This window comes from Amphiprion ocellaris, chromosome 9 (genome assembly GCF_022539595.1).
Source record: "Amphiprion ocellaris isolate individual 3 ecotype Okinawa chromosome 9, ASM2253959v1, whole genome shotgun sequence".
Classification (NCBI taxonomy): domain Eukaryota; kingdom Metazoa; phylum Chordata; class Actinopteri; family Pomacentridae; genus Amphiprion; species Amphiprion ocellaris.
The window spans coordinates 7,120,507-7,137,330 of NC_072774.1; the positions used below are offsets into that span (position 1 = coordinate 7,120,507).

The 16,824-nt window shown below is 39.4% G+C and overlaps 2 protein-coding genes across 3 annotated transcripts in view; both read right to left on the reverse strand.

Moving 5' to 3' along the window:
- Window positions 1-5,422, reverse strand: part of LOC111572054 (tubulin polymerization-promoting protein) — a 19,415-nt gene extending 13,993 nt beyond the window's left edge. Inside the window, exon 1 of one of the 2 annotated variants that reach the window (XM_023275540.3) lies at window positions 5,250-5,422. Coding sequence is in view for 1 of the 2 variants with exons in the window: in XM_023275538.3 (XP_023131306.1) it covers window positions 4,559-4,647 (89 nt within the window). In the remaining variant the exon portion in view is untranslated. Of the gene's footprint in view, window positions 1-4,558; window positions 4,676-5,249 lie in introns of those variants that run through there. The other variant, XM_023275538.3, reaches the window with a different exon arrangement.
- Window positions 5,423-9,666: 4,244 nt separating this feature from the next.
- zdhhc11 (zinc finger DHHC-type containing 11) lies at window positions 9,667-16,729 on the reverse strand. Its single transcript, XM_023275528.3, has 11 exons — window positions 16,349-16,729; window positions 14,008-14,226; window positions 13,355-13,533; window positions 13,168-13,269; window positions 12,938-13,062; window positions 11,828-11,983; window positions 11,609-11,727; window positions 11,483-11,532; window positions 11,339-11,402; window positions 10,631-10,709; window positions 9,667-10,374 (listed from the first exon to the last, which is right to left on the reverse strand). Exons 2-11 carry the CDS (start codon window positions 14,224-14,226, stop codon window positions 10,238-10,240), a joined length of 1,230 nt encoding a protein of 409 aa, XP_023131296.1. The 5' UTR covers window positions 16,349-16,729; the 3' UTR covers window positions 9,667-10,237.
- Between the last annotated feature and the right edge of the window lie 95 nt (window positions 16,730-16,824).

The window sequence follows — 16,824 nt, forward strand, 5'->3', positions numbered from 1 at the left end:
ATAGAAGTAATGTATGAAGAAAGTGACTTTTTCTTTAAGACTCTGCGTCGATACATTTTGTAAATACTGGTCAAAATGGTGTCTACATAACTACAAAAATATGGTTATGGGAATCCAGTGTACCATAACCAGATTGTCATTACTTTCCATTACAATACACCGGTTTTTCATTGTAATGTTTCTTAGAATATCTATTGTCTGGTTCAAGTTCTTTCATTTAGTCAAGTGTTGTCTTCTTCTTCTTCCTTGACTAAAACCTATCCATACACACCTATTTATCATACTTATATAGGACATAATGCAGTTTGTTTTCTTCCAAATAGCCTCATGCAGATTTAGTTTTTCTTTTTTGAAAAATCGCTTAGTTATAAATATGTTTCATTTACAAAATATATTCACTGTAAGCTAAAATTCAAAAAGAAAGAAAAGTTGCAATTTTTTCTCCAATTTGCTTGACAAATGAATGAAACAGTTCATTGTCAAATTATAGTCACTTAATTATCTATTGAGGAATGAATTATGTCTCTAAACATATTGGCTTTGAATCATCGTTTTTAATGATGAGTTTTTTTTTTTTTGAGAAAAATAGTCAAATGTTTGTCATTCCAGCTTCCAAAATTAGAATATTTCCTGGTTTCTTTCCTCCTCTATGACAGTAAACTGAATATCTTTGGGTTGTGGACAAAACAAGACATGGAATATTGAGCTTTGGGAAGCACTGACCAAACAGTTAATCAATTAATCAATAAAATAATAATCGACCGACTAATAAACAATGAAAATAATCATTGGTTGCAGCCCTTGTAGTTCCACTATGAGCTCACTTTATAATCCATTAAATTGTACTGTGATGCAACTGGAGGAAAATGTGTGTTTTTACAATTCCGAAAACCCAAAACAGTATATTTCTACTTTCCTGAGGTGTAAGTTTTGATGTTGTCGGGTTCGGTTTTATCCAACGGCTTCCAGACTGAGCTTCCATCGTTATTATTGATTTTAGTTTCATTGGGGATCCTTTTAACAGAGTAGCTTCTCGCTGTGTGTTTTCCTTTGTGCTTCGGTGACAGCAGCAAAATCCATGAGAAACAAAGGCATCTTTTCACTCTCCTCCTCCAATTTATTGTCAGTGGTTTCAAGAGGCGAACTCTGCAGTACAACAAGCCTCCTCAGGACCACATCATGTTCAAGAAATAAGAGAGAGGTCATTAACACTGTACTGAGTGAAGTGGAACACATACTGAGATGAAACTAAATGTGGTTTATTGTGTTGTTTTTGGCTAAATTTCCTCGCTGATGTGAAGAACACAGACCAACGCAACCATTTAGGAAAGGTTTTGTCTTGTGCCGCTTTCCTGCCCCACTTTGCCACACAAACGAGAAGCCATTTGGTTAAGGGCAGATCTCCAGAGACAAATCTGTGACTGGATGACAGCATGCTTACATACACTTGCCTTCTGGCAACGCGCTGCACAGATGAGTGCGTTGACTATAAATTGACCCATTTTGAACTGCGTCTATTCATAGCAACAATACACTGCCATGACTGGAACATTCTATTCATTCTCCAGGGAGGAGATGAGGCAGGAAATGCAGGCTGAAAACACACCAAGGAAACACTAAAATTTGGTGTTTGGCTGTTACTTTGGCAGATGGTGTTTAGCTCGTGAAGTGATGTCAGTGTTGTCAGAGTGAGACGTGGGAGAGGACGGTGTTTAACAGTAGCCTACATCATGCCATCACGGTGAGTGGGCATGCAGAGAGCCCATCTGCTTTCAATCCAGATCAGGATCCTTTCAGGCAGCTGCTCTGGAATGCGACCGTGTCAGTCAATCACAAATGTAATACAGAAACACCCCCCAGTCTGCCGGTCTCCGTCTTATGTAGTTCACCATGTCTACCAGCATTTGGTTAGTAGTGCATGAGGCATATGCTCCAGAACTAGGCTGTTAATGCAAATTCTCGAGGGGTTCGTTGACCTGAAGGATGTGTAGCACGTAACCTCAATGTCCCCTGTTTAAATCCAGCAATATGATGCTTGTTACGAGTTTGGATCTTAACTAGAGCTGATACTGGATTTTGGGTGATATTAGTTGTAGGGAGAGAGAAATGGTGATATTGACATATTGGTATATACTGAAAAGGGAAAAGATGTAGTCGTTATTTGTTAATTTTACAGCATTGTGCTAGTTAGCAACTTACTAAAGCTCGGCTCTGCACCGCTGTCTGCTAAGCTGTGATGTGTGCTCTGCTACATGTGCTGCAAACATGCTGATAGTACTGTAATCAGTGGAGTCGGAGCTGCTCTGGTGAACATACTATGTGCTAGCACCATTTCGAAATACTCCCCATCAACTTCTTCTGTGTTATGTTCTGGAAAAGGAATTTTTCATATCGATATATGTTGATATCGCGATATTGTTAATATCAGCCAACCAATAAGTTGTTTGGACCCTAGTCTTAAGACTGTTTCAAGACTGTATCACCTCCCACTAGGAGTTGATTGGTTATCAATGTGGTCTATTATCAGACCCGATATACCTCATCTGATTGTAAGTACTGGTATTTTTAAAACAAATCTCCAAAATACATTAAAAAAAATGTTAATCTAAAAATGTCCTAGTTTGGCTCTCATGCAGCTGCCTGTCACTCTATGTTCTTCAATAAGGTCCTGCCCACAGCACCATCTGATTGATAACACATAACAAGTAATAGCCAATCAACACTGAAGGATAACTGTTCTAACGGTCTCTTTCCATTAAACATATGCAAAAAATTAATAAGCAAAAGCAAAAAGGTATCTTGAATTTTGACACCAAGACTTTTATTTTTACTGCATTTTTTTGTATATCAGTTACAAATATTGAATGTTGGTCTCCTTGATTATTATTAATCTGTATCGATATCGGCCCTGATAAAAAAGACAGTCAACCTCTAGAATTAACATTGTCACCCAAAAAAAAAGTGGCTTCCTTGAAGGACAAGGCTGGTAATCCAAACTCTTGTGGGGTGGATTGTAAAGCTAAAGGATATGCAAAAAACATCATGTTTTTATAGATATTGCAGTTCATTATTTGGGTTGTGATCTTAGTGAGAATAGTAATTTTTAGGGGTTGATCAATATGGTTTTTCCAGTGCTGGTGCCAATTATTAGTAATCAAGGAGACTGATTACCAACATCTGGAGCCAATATACATTTGCAGTAAAAATCTTTTTGTCAAAAACACAAACTCCAACATAAAACTTAACTGAAATGCTTTTGTTTTTTTATGTTTTACATGTTTAATCAAAGAAAACATTTACCTTTAACCATTGAAAGGCTGTTACTTGTGACATATCTTTAGAAGTGCCAAATTATTGGGTAAGAAGTATTTTACCTGAGATTGGTTTAGATAATCAGTAATTTGATTAACAAAATAAAATGCTCAACATTGGCTCAGACTATTGGCTAATAGCTGCTCTGTAGTATTTTTTACATTTCACCTTGAAAAATATCTAAAAACAAACTGCAGTCTGTCCCAAACAAGCATGACTCCTATGTCAGGGGCATCTCCGTAGCACCACAATACTTCTTTATAATGATATATTATGACACGTTTTACCTTCAAATTGAACCTTTGGATATTGCACTTTCGGTTTTGATAATATTTTGATTAACTGTCCAGCCATCGCTCATAGTACAATTACTATGTAACCTCAATGACTTCATCAATCTGATAATACAACATCTCACAACATATAGTCTCAACACTGTTTCAAGACTGTACCACCTAACACCCCCGCATGAAACCTCTTAGCCATTTCCCAGTTTGGCCACAGCTCCCAGTGCTCGCACAAAAAGGACATGACATCAGTGTGAGGTCACCGCCACGCTGCCTCTGTCAGCCCTCACCTCCCTAAAGCTGCTCTGTGAGTCAAAGATCTTGGCGAGCGTCTTGCTGTTAGAAAAATAAGATGTTTAAAACAAGCTGCAGCGGTTATTGTTGGCAGCAGCAGCAAAGAGCCAAGTGGAGGTACATGAGGAGGATCATTATGCAACCCCACATTTGAGAGGAACACATGAAGCCAGAGACGGCAGAAGTGTCCCTGACATGGCTCAGATGGAGACGAGGCCTGCTGGGCCAGAAGCACATTAACTCTGAGTGGAATACACTTAGAGGCAGGTTGTGTTGTGTGATGTCTTAATGAATTAATGAAGTTAACTCATCTTTGTAGTGTCATAGACATGCAACCTAATCTTGCAGCTGAAACACTGAAAACCCCAACATTTTCCCTTTGGGTGTCACGCCACAACACTTCATTCTGTCCAAAAGCAATCCCCATTTGTATCTGCCAAAACTGACCTGAATTTGAGTCAAATAAAATGGGATAATTTACACTCTGAGGTTAATTATTTGTGACAGAACCCAAAGGCTCTTGGACCAGTGCAATAAAACCAACAACAGTGAAATCTGGGACAAGCTCAGTAACTGTGTCTTCATCTCAGGCATACCTAATTTAACCTATGGGGAAAACATGGCATCGGAGCAATTCAGAGAGAAGAAATATAGAGGCATATTACCTTTCCTGTGGTAGGGGTCTTTGAATGCACCATAATCCACTAATCTTTTCTACTAATATAAAAGCCACATCTATAACCATAATGAGCATTACTAATCTACTGTCATTATATTAATTTCGATTTGAGCAGAACACTGTCCTCCATTCACACACACTCAGCATCAGGAAGCTAATAAATGAGGGCATAAATCATCTTTTTTTCGTGCGTAATTATGTAACTACCTACACACAGCCCAGCAGCCTGGCATAAAGGTTGCAGCCACAGGCCAAACGCGTTGTCACTCATCTTTTTCTAACCATTAATGGAGCTCATTGGAGGAGGCTTGAGTCTGAGTTCAGAAGATAAACAGAGGAGGAAAAAGCTCCTGTTTATGTTACTGAACATGGCTGCAGCTGCTGCCGAGTCTTGAGCGCGTTTTCTTCGGCGAAACAGGTTACATAAACTTGCAAATTCACACAGAGAAGTCCACGTGATGCGTTTGTTATTGTCAGCGCCTGATGCAAGTGTGCCAATCCAGGACGTGAAGTCAAATCACATCATGCATGATGCACACAGAGCGGCTTAAACTGCAAATTTAAAGACATCAAAAAGAGAAGGGGACGTGTACAAACATGCAAGAATAAAACAAGCAGCTCCTGGAATCAACTGCGCAAAAAAAAAAAAAAGCAAACAAAAAAACATGCGCATCTACCTTGTGAGAAAAACAACAGCTCCAAGTAATTGTACCAAATTTGGTCACCTGGCGACGCAAAAATCCTCCAGCTCCAGGTCGAATTCACCAAACCATAATTGCGCGTCGAGGAGCCTTTCAAGGAGTCGCTTTTCCCTCAGCCTGCTGCCTGTGCGCTCAAGTCCGCCCGATGGTTCAGTCCCCCTGCGAGATGCTGAAGAGAAACCAGGCCGCTGATTGGCTGCTGGAGCTGCGCGACGAGCTGTTTTTCTTGTTGCATCGTAGGCTGCTGCGGGTTTGGAACCACAGCGGAGCGCAGATGATAAACAAGAGCATCTTCTAGAGGAACTGGTTGATGTAAACAAAGGGTTTTTTTTGAGGATTTTGCAGCTTTATTAATAGATAACCAAATAGTGAGTCATATTGGAAGGGAGTGCATGAGAAAGGGCAAACAAAAATAAAAACAGAGTATTTTTAAACTGGGTTCAAGCACAGGATGCCTCAGCCAAAAGGGAAATGTCTCCAAGGACTGTTTTATATTTCTGAGACATTTCCTAATAAAATCTCACATTCTCTGCCATGTCGAAGCGCACTACTAATGTGTTACACAACCAGCAGTGGCCCTAATGGCTGGACATGGATGGACATTATGTAACCTCCAGCCCTGCTGATGGTTCAACTGATCATAAAAAAGAGAATAGTAGCACCGAGCTCTCAGATAGACAACTTAGGCACAGCAGTGAGAACATGCATGCCTGTGAGCAAAAAGCAAGGATATGGTTGATCATGATGAAAGCAGTCTGGAGGGAGAGTAATCACTGGATGACATAATAGTGGAGCTCAAGCTGCTTCAATTGCGCCACTGTGTGGTTAAATAGGAAGTTATGATGACTCACACTGTGTTTGATCACCAGACAATTAAACTGAGTTATTAGAGTTGCCCTGCCATGGTTATAAAATCTGTATTTGCTACTAAATCATTTTGTAAAAGTAGCAAAACCCAGTGACCTCAGTAGAAAAGAATCTGAAAAAACACTTCTTCATGTTTAGCAAACTAGGGCAAACTAGGGCATCCTTTCCAAGTCCACACAAGGCTGGATATCAGATATATATTCTCTTATTGTTAGATTAATAGTATCTGTATATTAAGAAGATTTTTTTTTTACTAAACTGCTCGTACATCTAAAATTATACTTTAGACTAATGCACATTTTCTAATCTTACTAATTTTGTAGCGCTTTATTTAGCTATAAGTGGATGGCACATCTAAAACATTGACTGCTGTATACTGACACACACACACACACACACACACACACACACACACACACCTATACACATATACGCATATATACACACACCAATCAGGCATAACATTATGACCACCTGCCTATTATTGTGTTGGCCCCCTTTCTGCTGCTAAAGCTCCTCTGACCCAGTGGGGCATGGACTCAGGACCTCTGGGGATGTCCTGTGGTAGTGAATTCTGTGGGTCCTGTGGGTTGCAGGGTGGGACCTACCTAGATCAGGTTTATCCTGGCATCCCACAGATGCTCAATAAGATTTGGATCTGGGGAGTGTAGAACCCGGGTAAACAGCTTAGCTCTGTTGTGTTCTCTGGGTCACTCCTGAGCAGTTTTTGCGTTATGTCAGGGTGTATTGTCCTGCTGAGGGTGGCAACTGGCATCAAGGACTGCTGTCACAGTGGGCGACGGGGGGTTGCTTGATCTGCAATGTTTAGGTGGGTAGTACATGTCAAACATCCACATGAATGTCAGGACTCAAGTGTCCCAGCAGAACGTTGCATCGTAACAGGATGATCGATGTTATTTACTTCATTTCCATTGTTATGCTGACAACACTCAATTATATTAATCTATGAAGCCAGATGAAACTAATCAGCTAGCAAGACTGCAAGATTGTCTTAAGGACATAAAGACCTGGATGACCTGTAATTTCCTGCTACTAAATTCAGACAAGACTGAAGTCATTGTATTTGGCCCCAAACATCTTAGAAACTCGCTTTCAAAGCATATAGTTCCTCTGGATGGCATTATATTGGCCCCCAGTACTACTGTGAGGAACCTCTGCGTTATCTTTGACCAGGACATGTCTTTTAACTCACACATAAAACAAATCTGTAGGACTTCCTTTTTCCACCTGAGAAATATTGTAAAAATCAGGAACATCCTGTCTCAGAGTGATGCAGAAAAACTAGTCCATGCATTTGTTACTTCTCCCTTCAATATTACATGAGAGTTGATGCCTGAAAGTGACTTTTTGTAAAACAACATTTAATTCATGCCGTTTTTAAATTCTTACCAAGAAGATTAAAGTGTATGTCCAAGGAGGAGGATGGCTCTCATCACAGGTAGTCATCTCTAAAACAAAATAAAGTGACTATGAAAGAAAGACTACAAAAGTGACATTTTTTTTAACTATTCCAAAATCCACTCATAAAACCAGATTCCTGTTCACACATCAGTTTAAAACACAGGCCACCCAGCATCTAGAGCCATCTAGTGGTGAAAGTATATGACAGCCTAGAAATGGACAACCAATTTGAATTGGCTGCAACAATCCTCTTTCCAACTTCTTGAATGAAACATATAAGGAACTTAATTTAAAAATGCAATAACAGAAATTTTCCTATGGAACAGAGAGAGAGAGATGCTTACATGGATTACTGACTGACAGCAGGATATATTATTCTTTTAGAGAAAGTTGGCTTGAATGAAAAAGTGTCTCCTACCTCTTCATTGAATTGGAAATTTCAGCAGCAGTGCAGTTTGCTCTGCTCTGCCACCAAAAATCAGGTTATCTGGGCCCAGCAGAGCAGCTGGCTCAGTGATTATGAGGAACTGTTGAGGTAAAGTGCTGCAGAGCTTCCTCTAGATTCATGTAAATGTGGCTGTGTCAGTTGGAATTTCAAACAGTTGCCTAAAATTCAGGGAAGCAGGGCTGACAAAACCACAAATTACCACATAATTATGTGTACATTTTATATATAGTTTCTAAATGTGTTGACAAGTCTGAAGTCAAATTATCGCCATGAGAAAAATAATATTTATCTGCTCAGAAATTTACCTTGTTGGCATCTAAGATGTGGTATTTGCTGGTAAAGAGGCTGTACTGGCAACAGCTGCACAAACACTATTCTTGCTACATGAACCGTTCTTGTAAATCATCTCTTCTCTTGGTTGTGTGTTCCTTAAATCATGATTTTCCAAATAACATTTATGAGCTTGCCATTCAAATTGGAAATGTTGCTGGTACATGGATGACTTCATGTGCGTTATATGTGGTAGACATGGTCTTCTTTCAAGTCATTTTTAGTGGCAGAATAAAGAGTTTCCTTATTTTGTTCCTGCAACGGCATGTTGACTTAAAGTAACTCATGATCTTTTTGCCATTCATCCATAGACTCCTAGCTGAATGATTAGAAGTCAAGATGTCAGTTTAATGTCAAATATTCAGAGTTTTAAGTATTGTTTATGTCAGTCTCCCCTAAATGTGAGCTTCTGCATTACCTGTGCAGTGATGTTGCTGTTTTGTGAGGCTAAAAAGTTAAGAAACAGGACTTTATTTAGTTTATTTACTGTATTTTCTTGGCCTACCTTGAGTGTTAGCTACTGTCAAAGCTGTAGCTGATGAGTATTTTAATGCTCCTAGCAGTGGTGGAGGAAATAATCCAATTCTGAAAGTTAAAGTACCAAAAACAGCAGCACAAAAATACTTCATTACAAGCGAAAATCCTGCATTAAAAATCCTAAAAATTCACAAGTATTAGCAGCAAAGTGCAACTTTTATTAAGGAAAATGTACTGGCTCGGTCCCTGTATGTTGCTGTTTTAGCTGCAGCAGGTGGAATTTGAACTGATTTATATCCAGTTTTCATTTGATTCATTTTCAGTTTTTCTGTAATTCTTGATTTTTGCTGAGATATTAGATCAGTGAAACATTTATCGAAATGAAACCATACAAGAAGTTTAGGTGGGGGGGCATTTAGTGGAGCTGCTCAGAACCCAGACATCTGAAATATAACCTTGACTACACACAGATTTGTGGAAGAGGCTAAAAATGTGGCCTATTTTAAAAGCTTTCAATGTCATCCACGGTGTAAAATATTCATCTAAAAAGTAACTTAAGTTGCCAGATAAATGTGGCGGAGCGGAAGAATCAAGAAGCATAGGAACAGTACAGTACGTCGAAATTGTACTTAAGTAGGAGGCTTGAATAAATGTATTTAGTAACTTTCCACCAAAGGTTTTCGCTGCGGTCAAAGTAGCTGTAGCTGATAAATGAACTTTAAATGTTCCAAGCAAATATGGACATGAACTCTGGAAACATGTAGAAGCTGGAGTTGGTGTGAGTTTAGCTTTCTATACTGCTACAATGTGATCACATAGGCTAAAGAAGAAAAATCAATAGAGCAAACATGGTGTATTCATTGTCTTTACTATGAAATTTAGCTAAAACGTTCAGTGGTTTGTTAAAAACAGAAACAGAGAGCTGAAGTGTTATTTCAAGCTAGTATCTGTTCCACTGTTTTCAGTTAGACAAAGTATTTTCACATGTAAGCTTCCCTGTTTGGTGGCGAGCAACAAAATGAGCAACAAGATGCTCAATAAGGTTACAGTCAGTGCAGTAATCAGAAAGTAAACTCCAATATTGTATCAAATCATCAGGAACTTGCCAAAATACATCTGACGGAGGCTGGTGGAGCAGAGACTAACCTGGCGGTGCGGCTGGACTTTGGCTCTCCACACAGATAAAACAATGCTTTACGTAATTCAACAATTGTCATAAAAACAAACAGTACAAATAAAAAGGAACAAAATCCAATGACACATTCAGTTTTTGAGGCGGTGTGCAAAATGTCCTTTGAAATGTACAAAAAAAGAAGTCTCAAACACATCCTTCATGAAGTTTTATGAAATATAATATCATAAAAAGTTGTTCCTGAGAGCAGCACATTCTGACCCACTGCTATGAAGACCTCAGTTCCTGCTAAGTCTCATCTGGAGTCATGATGGAGCTGCCCAGAGGATCCTGCACTCCAGGAACACTGTCAACAGACTTGACACTGGAGCTCTGAGCCTCTTCATCATCAACCGGCTTCCAGCTTTTAACATCACTCATTTCTCCTTTCAGACACAACAGACAAGTACCGTTATTTAGAATCACTACTAAATAAACACTACTGAAAATATTCCTTAATATTCATGTCAGAATTATTTACATTAAGCAAGTAAAAAAACAAGCATTCATGTACATTGTAAGATAGTCAAACAATTCTGTTCTAATAATATGAAACACATAGTTAAAATGTTGTTGACATTGCAAGAAAGGTGTGTAAACTCAGCTGTATTTATTTGCATTTCTAAAGTTTTCCCTACTTACTTGCTGTGTTATCTGTAGAATTTTCTGTACCATAATGGAAACTGTTCTCCTTTTCAGCGGATTTCTTAAAGTTGTCCAGCTACATGAAAATCAAACATCAGTCAGTCAGTGTATAGAAACTTTCATAAAACCAGAATGTTATACAAAATGCTTTACAGATTAAAGAAAACAAGCACAAAAATGATTTTAGTTTACTCCTAACTAATGCAGAAACTTCTCTGCCATCCATAACTTGACATCTAAAACACAGCTCAAACTAGCGCTGATTGTAGGTCATCATGAGACATGACAATATATAGTAGTTTGTCATCAGCATAGCTTTCAAACTTTATGCCATGACTTCTGGTTATGTTTCCAAGTGGTATCATGTAAAAGTTCAATAGTGCAGGACCTAAAATTGAACCTTGACGATCGCCATAATTAATTATATAGCTTTCAGATGAACATTCATCCATGCTTATCGCGAAATAGGATTGGAACCATTTAAAAACATTATTAGAGAAGCCAATTAGACTGTGAAGTCTGTCTAAAAGAGTCAGGTGGTCTACAATGTTAAAGGCTGCAATTAGGTCAAGTATGACTAATACATAGGGTTTTTTCTTATCCATATTAGGCATACAATTGTTTATAATTATATGTATAATTTATATGTACTATGATTCGATCGAAAACCTATTATTTTTGAAATGTGCTGACAATAATGCTTACCTCTGTGCATATGGACTCTGACAGTTGGCTGCTGAGTGGGCCTTTATTGTCAAACTTGCAGGAACTGTAAGAAAGTCAGAGAGTCATTAATTCATTCATAGTTTTAATAGTAATAAAACAAGAACTGTAAGTAAATATATTTACCTTGGACTCTGTGATAATGCTGGCTCACAGTCAATTGACCCCATTTGGCTCTTTAAAAAGGGAAATAAATGCTTTTATCCATGATAACTATATGTAAATGACAGTAAGTGAGAAAGCAGGACTCACCTGTGGAGTCTTGTTATGGGTTTTTGGATGGCGAGGACTTACAGCTTCACTATCTCGATTTCTTGCTTCTTTTTGTCGCTGCATCTTTATGTAATCATATGTGCTTATACCTTTATAGACTTACGTCAATAGGAGAAAAAAAAACAGAGGAAATGCTGAGGATTAATGGGTAGTGGAGGGGGAAACAATCAAATGTTTGTCTTGGAAACTGTGACTCACAGAGGTAAAGGTGAAAGCCCAGCAGATGACTGAGCAGCAGCAGGCAGGTGATGCTCAGCATGATCGTTATAAAAGCTGATATAAGGAGGCCGGCGGAACTAGTTTTTATGGGAGCTAACGGTAAAAAGACCAGCCAGGTAGTGTTCCCCAACACACCTGGGAAAAGAATAAACAATGATGCTGCTTTTAATAATGGTTGTTCCACACACATACGTTAGTCATGGAGTTCCCCAGGGTTTCTGTGCTAGGGCCAATACTTTTCACCTTCTACATTGCCCCCTTTAGCGATATTATTAGGAAACGCTGATGTGCAGATGACACCTCGCTATATTTATCTATGAAGCCAGATGAAACAAACCAGTTTCTCACACTTAAAGCATGTCTTTAGGACAAAAAGGCCTGGGTGCCTTGTAATTTTGTTCTCCTAAATTTTGACAAAACTTAAGTCTCTATGCTCTAAATTGCATCGGCTTGGCATTTATGACCAGGATATGTTCTTTAACTCACATATACAGCAAGTTTCTAGGATGGCGTTCCTTCACCTCCACAATAACACAAAAAATAGGAATACTGTGTTTCACAGTGATGCTGAAAAACTAATCTATGCATTTGCTACTTCTAGACTGAACCACTGTAGTTTCCTATTATTAAGTACTTATGATCTAAAACGCTGAAGCCGGAATTCTGACAGGAACCAGTAAAAGACATCACATTCCTCCAGTATTAGCCTTCTCTTTATTGGCTCCCTGTAAAATCCAGAATCAATTCTAAAATCCTTTTCCTCACTTTACGAAGCCCTTAATAACCAAACTCCATCATATCTTCAAGCTCCCATTGTATCATATTTTTCTATTAGAACATTTCGCTCTTCAATTGTGGTTTCTAGAATTTTCAAATGAAGGATGAGAGGCAAATATTTCAGCTATTTCAGCTATCAGGCCCCTCTGCTGTGGAACCAGCTTCCAGTTTGGGTTATGTTGCTATATGCCTGAGATGACTCATGCTGTGAATTGGTGCTATGCAACAAAAACTGAATTGAATTGAGTTGATACAGTTAACAAAACAATTATCAAATCCTGCCATCCGTTCAGTCAGATACAGGTAACTCACTGTTAAACTGTGGTGCGGTCCGTAGGCTGTGTGGATCCAGGTAATGCTGAATAAATATGAACAAGACCACGACAATGAGCAGGAAGGTGCCGATCGTAGCGGAGGACAGCGCCAAAAAGAAGAACCTGAAAGCGACACACAAAAACCTCATGTAAATTTATATAACATTGCCATATATAATTTGAACAGCAGTCATAAAGTCAGAGCTCAAGTTCATCCAAAAAACTTACCAGTAGTTTCTCCCACCCACACAGGTGTTCAGCCATTTGCAGTGATGGTCAAAGTCTTCCACGCACTTGTTGCAAACACCACAGTGTTTTACTTTGGGGCCACTATATGGAGATTTTTTTTTACATCATTACAATTCAGTAAACGCATATTTATGCTTGGAGAATGATACTACTTGATCGTACATACACTTTGACATCACATAGGTAACAGTGCAGATCCTGGATAACGTGGGGCTGCTTTGTCCGATCAAAAAAAGGCAACGGACTGGAATAGCTCTGTTTCGCCCTCACGCTGGCATCTGCTGGATCTATAGTAACAGCAGCAATATGGGTGACAAAGTGCACAATAAACGTTATGCCCATCAGCTGTACACAACCAAAGTCAAGGAAAACAGCACTAATATTAGAAGAATAGTGCAATATTTGTAAGATGTGGAGCTAAAAGGCAGAATAGTAAGTGGCACAAGGGCAAGAAAGTGTTGGACACAAATGTATCCTTTGTGAGGAAGTCTGAAGACATCAACTGTTCTTATGGCTGCGTGATGCTGCAGTAAAGTCAACTAGCGTGCAGACATCATGCAGCATTCAACATGTAACAAAAAGACCACTGATTATGTCTTTTGATGGAGACCACAGAAACAGAGACGGAGTCACGTTGGTTGTGACTGGAGCCCATACAGACAGGGCACACAACAAAATCCTTGTCTTCTCCAACCGACCAGCAACAGAGCCACAGCAGAGGCTAATGTTTGCCCCATATTCAAATATGAAAGAGCCACTGCTGTGCACTTGATAGTCAGCTACGATGACAGTGAGGTTTCAGCTGTGTGTTAAGGATACAGTGTAGGCCACATGGTTCCACGGCAGAGGCAGAAGAGGGATGTAGATACCAAAGCTGACTATAGCGAGGTAGCTGTAGGCCAACCAGCCAACAATCTGGAAAGCTTGTGGCGGCCATGACCATCCGTTCATCCTCGGAGGTTTGGAGGGGACCAGCTCATTTCTGCTGTTGCCTCGCATTGGAGCTGTGCGCCTCAACCTCTGACTGAAGCAGCTCATCTGGACAGTATGAAGAGATTAAAAACACATAATGTAGTACACACAAGTCCAGCTGCAGCAGAGTGTGGTCACATTTGCTGGGGAAATGAGTTAGGAAAATGAGCTCAGTATGATGACAGCAACTGTTGACCTACTAACGGACCACTAGTGAGACTGCATTAGCTTTAGCTAGGTGTATCCTATAAACAGTTACAACTAAAACAGCCCAGTCATTTAGGTCTGCCCTCACTGATATAATAAGAGCAAAAGAAATATATTTAACATATATAATTCATCCCAAGATTTTTCATACCCATGCCAATTTTGTACTTACGGAGATTCTTGGGGAGTTTCCTGTGGATTGAAGTGACATAAACAAGTGATAAAAGATGTTAAGACCTTGCTTTAGAGATGTTTATGGCATCTTCTCATTGTTTTCTCCACTTTGGCTCCATGTTTCACCTCATTATCTTGTTAGAAGCTCCAATGCTGCCCCAGAAGCAGTTTTTCTGCAGACTGCCTGATGTTTTCCTCCACAATCTGAATGTGTCCTCTTTTCTTCTAATGCTGTTTACTTTCACCAGGCTGCCTGGTCCATCGGCTGAAAAACGGCCCAAAGCATCACATTCCCATCACCATGTTTGAGTGTCGGGATGCTGTTCTTGGCCTTGAATGCTTCTGCTTTCTTTGTGTCTAAACAACTCTATTTTCATCTCACCTACCTAAACCAATTGCTTGTTCATTGTCCAGGTCAGCTTTTGTGTGGGTGTCTTGGAGAAGTGGGTTCCTCCTTGGTCTGCATCCATGGAGACTCGTCTTGTTCAGCGTTTGCTGTAGTGTCTATTGTGTTGCTACCTGAACTGCTCACATTCGTCATGATGCTCTTGATGCTGATGCTTGGATTCTTCTTTTGCAATTCCACTCTCGCCGGTGCAGAGCTCACATTTGTCCTCCTACCAGCCCTTTGAGGTTTTTCACGTGTGGAACTCCTTGTACATTTTGAAGATGCTTTGCACTGCGGCTCCTGGCACTTGAAAACACTTGGATATGGTCTTTGAGCCTTTAAATGTCTTGTGAGCAGCCGCAATGCACAACTCCCTCTTAACGGTGGACTCCAGCAGCAGTTCACTGAGTTCTTTGGTTTCAATAACTGACTAGAGAATTACTGCATTAGCTATTCTCAGTTTATAATCTATTAGAAAGCTGCAGAACACAATAGAAATAACCAAGATCCTTTGAAATGGGATAGAAGCTGCAATTTCTCAAAAAATTGTGAAAATTTCAAGGGGTATGAATGATTTTGGGCATTAATTGTTTCAGAAAAATGTAGAAATGGTCAATATTTGTCATTAATATCTCTAACACAATGTCTTACTATCTTTGTTCCCTTGTTTGTGTCATCTCAATTGTGTATAAATTGCAATGGAATGGAATGGAATAAAATGCAACAGCACCACAAGCCTCCAAGAAGCAGACCTTGGATGAACACTTCTCTAAACTCATTATTGGACAGTATACATTTTCTGAAAGGAGGATTTCTTTCTGAGCTGTTGCATTATAGTGCATTTAATAAGTTTACAGAGTGACATGACAGCAGTGAGTTTATGTTGTTGAGAAATGAAACGGGTATAAAGAACAAAGCCTGCAGAACACAACAGCTGATCCAGAGAAAAACAGTTACACAAAATTCAACATCCTCTTTCTTTGAGTAGATTTTGTAATCACATGTTTTGCTTTTGCCTTTTGACCCTGGAGACAACACACAATCATTGCACAGACGTCGATATTAGCTTCAAATTGGAAAAAAATAACCATTTGTGAACTTCTTAACCATCTGACAAATAATATTTATGTTTTTGCTCATGTCTGCATTAGAAATATGTGGGAAATTGAGCACTGTCTGCCAGGTTAGGGTAATAAACCTGTGTGGTTGTCTTGCTAGCAGCTGTTACTTCTGTTTTCCTTGACAACTAAAGTGACTAGCTAAACCTGGGTTAAAGGTTGAGTGCTTTATCACCCTTTGTATGTTTAATTCACAAATAACTCGACTAACTAGTATTTTTACGCCTCAAAATAAACTCCCATCAACCACAGCTTACGGAAAACGTGTAGACAAAGTTATAAGACATGAAAAATTACTTACTTTTCCTGCTGAAAATTCAAAGCGACCACAAAATGTCAAGCTTCAGGCGGAGATTACCATCGATTAATGTCCCATGACTGGTTTGTGAGGCGGGCAGGTGGTTCAAAAATGTGAAATTTACATACTTAAAAAAGCAAAACATCAAAGAGAAGCAATTAAAAGGCACCTGTAATCCCGGATAAAAACGCTCCGGTGCCCTTGGATTTGTGTCACCGGAGGACGTGAGTCAGAAGTTGAAAAATCAACTCACTCAGCAGGTCGGAGCTATGGAAACTAACTATGCCACTGCGCATGCGCTCTGCAGCTCTCCTCAAGATGCACAGCTTCTTTCATCGCAGCTCCTCACTGGCTGTATAAAGAGTCATGATGCAGCTTCACGATCAAACACACAATCATGCCTTTTTTCATACTAAGAGAATATACAAGCCCTCCTGAAATAATCAAAGCTTTATGTTTCCATGAAAACAAGAGGAAGC